Raw genomic sequence first — 2,625 nt, forward strand, 5'->3', positions numbered from 1 at the left:
CGGGGGCTGTTGAGGAGCCGCACGCGCGGGGCCGCGCGCTGAAGGAGGCCGCGCCTTGCGCCGGGCCGTTAAAGGGCCAGTGCACCCGGTACGGAGCTCTGGAAGTGCCAGTGCACCTTGAGCAGGTTCTTAAGGGGTCAGCACGCCTTGTGCTGAGCTCTTCAAGGGCCCGAACACCTCTTGCTGAGCTCTTAAAGGGCCAGTGCACTTTGTGTTAAGCTCTTAAAGGGCCAGTGCACTTTGTGTTAAGCTCTTAAAGGGCCAGTGCACTTTGTGTTAAGCTCTTAAAGGGCCAGCGTGCCGCAGGCTCCCTGTGTTGGGCTGAGAGGGGCCGCGCCGGGGCGAAGCTGGGTGGGCAGGAGGAGCCTCCCCGCTGCGGCAGAGTGGAGGCAAGACCCCAGCTTTGGGGTGCAACCAGCCCGGGCTGCTGCCGTGATGGAGTCAGGTCCTTCCCCATCCCACCGTGTCGGCCCGGACTCGCCGGGATGCTCCTGTCCGCACCCAACGCTGCACCCGTTGACCCCGTTGCCGCAGTTGTGTAAAAGCAGGTCCTGCTGCCACGGCCCCGGTCGGAGCAGACGCGAGGAGACTCAAATGCCGTCCTCAAACGCCGTCCCGCCAGCAAGGCCCTGGTGTGAGGGGTGGCTGCGGTGTGCATGTTGGCGAAGGACTCTCACCCTCAGAAACTTCCCTCTGGGTCCTTAATTGGTTTGGGTTTTTTTACTTCTGATTGAAATTTCCGTTTGGAAATCAGTCAAAGGTCTGATTCACTTGGGAGTGAATCGCTGCTTGGGAACGTCGAGGTGGTAAACATGCAATTAATTAAACGCGGTAGTGGGAAGGTGGCTGTGAGAAAGCATTTCCCCGATACTGCTCTGCCGATGGTGTCAGTTTGTTTTTTAAATTAATGAGAGCATATATCATGCTGTCCCTGGCCTGTGGCTGCTGGCAGCCGTTCGGGCTGATGGACTGCAATGCCAGCTCAATGCATAATCTGTTTTCGAAAAGCAAATTGGAATATTAAAAATTAATTCCTCCCCTTGGCTTGCGCCTGCTCTCGGCATTTTAAATAATGGGGTGATTGACTCTGTGCTCAGCCTGGGGAGGACGTTCCATTCTGCTGACTGTTGCCACAGCATCGCTCCTACCTTGCTGGCGTCTGTCTGCGGGTGCAGCGTGGCACCTCCTCCTGACGGCTCCCAGCCTGTGGGGTGGTCACGGCTGCTGGGGGTTCTCCCTGGGGCCGTGGGCCACAGCGTTGCCTGCAAACCCTGACCCCAGCAGGGATCAGCCCGATTCTCTCTTGGACATCACATCTAGGGACAAACACGAGAAGCACGGGGAAAGCCTGCTGGAGGTTTCACGCCCAACCTGCTTGGAGATGATTTGTCTCACGGTGGGCGAGGGCTGCCCGGGGATGGTAGTGCTGTCCCTGTGTGGCCCCAGCTCTCTGCTGAGGCCTCCATTTTGTGGGTTGGTGAAATTCAGTTCAGCTGTGGCTATGTGATGGGTAACCCCAACCTACCTCTGCGCTCTGGGAAGCTCAGTGAGGGCAGGCATGAGTGTCGTCTTTGGAGGGCGACTCGGGAGCAGGTCTTCCAGGACTGGTTGGCTCAGGGTTGGATTTAAGGGTTTTGGGGCTGCCAGACAGGTTGCCGCTGAGTGAGGGTGGTCTCCCCCATGGCACTGAGGTAACCTGTTCCCTCCAGGGGCTGAGGCACGATGGCTCACAGCCAGTCTCGAAAGCGATCGCGAAGCAGGAGCAAAAGCAATTCTCGGAGCAGACAAGAGAGGAAGGAGAAGAAAAGGAGGAAAAGCAGCAAGGACTCACACCAGGGCAGCAGCTCTCCTCCAAGGAAGCGGACCTCTGGGTCTCACAAACACAAGTCGAGCTCAGCGGCAGCTAGGGAAGGTAGGGGAAAGGCCTGTGACCCTGCGCTTTCACCACATTTTCCTAGGGCAGGTGCACAGAGGGGGCCTGGGTGGGAGAAGGGGGTCCCTGCTTTTAGCTAAATCTGTGTCTGTTGCCTTGCTGTGTGCATTTTAGTTTTGTTCTGACAAGTGTGGAGCCCTAAAGCCCCTCCACGTGCTGGCCTGGCAGCACAGTGCTGCACGCTGTGATGTGTTAAAAGTGCCAGCACAGAGGGATCTTTGCCACGGCTTTGGGAACTTTGCTGTTCAGACAAGAAAGAAACCAGTCTGGGGAGCAGATGACCAGCATCCCTGCTGCTGCGGGGCCAGAGCTGCTCCACTCAAACTCTTCTTATGCATTGCAGAAAAGAAGAAGGAAGGAAAGGACAAAAAGAAGAGGAAGGCAAGTACCTCTTCCTCTGAGACAGCATCTTCATCCACCAGCTCCTCCTCGTCTTCCTCTTCCTCCAGCTCCAGTTCTGATGACTCCAGTGACAGTGACTCCAAAATGAAGAAGAGTCGACACGGCAAAAAAAAGCGAGCAAAACAGAAAGACAAAAAGAAGAAGAAGAAGAGATTAAAGAAGAAATCAAAAAAGAAGTCAAAGGAAAGGGCTAAGGAGGAGAAAGCCAAGGGAGAAGAGGTGCCCGGCCCCTCGTTGGAGCAGTGGCAGAAGGAGTCACTGGTGGACTCTGGACCAGGTAACGATGGTGT

At 56.2% G+C, this 2,625-nt stretch overlaps 1 protein-coding gene across 4 annotated transcripts in view; it reads left to right on the top strand.

Moving 5' to 3' along the window:
- The first annotated feature begins 5 nt into the window (after nucleotides 1-5).
- ARL6IP4 (ADP ribosylation factor like GTPase 6 interacting protein 4) overlaps nucleotides 6-2,625 on the top strand; it is a 5,794-nt gene continuing 3,174 nt past the window's right edge. For 2 of the 4 annotated variants that reach the window (XR_004842560.1, XM_035898580.1), the window contains exons 1-2: nucleotides 31-1,912; nucleotides 2,277-2,612. Coding sequence is in view for 3 of the 4 variants with exons in the window: in XM_035898580.1 (XP_035754473.1) it covers nucleotides 1,723-1,912; nucleotides 2,277-2,612 (526 nt within the window). In the remaining variant the exon portion in view is untranslated. Of the gene's footprint in view, nucleotides 1,913-2,276; nucleotides 2,613-2,625 lie in introns of all 4 variants that reach the window. The other 2 variants (XM_035898578.1, XM_009643121.2) reach the window with 2 other exon arrangements.

The sequence above is a fragment of the Egretta garzetta genome, unplaced genomic scaffold (genome assembly GCF_000687185.1).
Source record: "Egretta garzetta isolate BGI_Z169 unplaced genomic scaffold, ASM68718v1 scaffold447, whole genome shotgun sequence".
Lineage (NCBI taxonomy): Eukaryota > Metazoa > Chordata > Aves > Pelecaniformes > Ardeidae > Egretta > Egretta garzetta.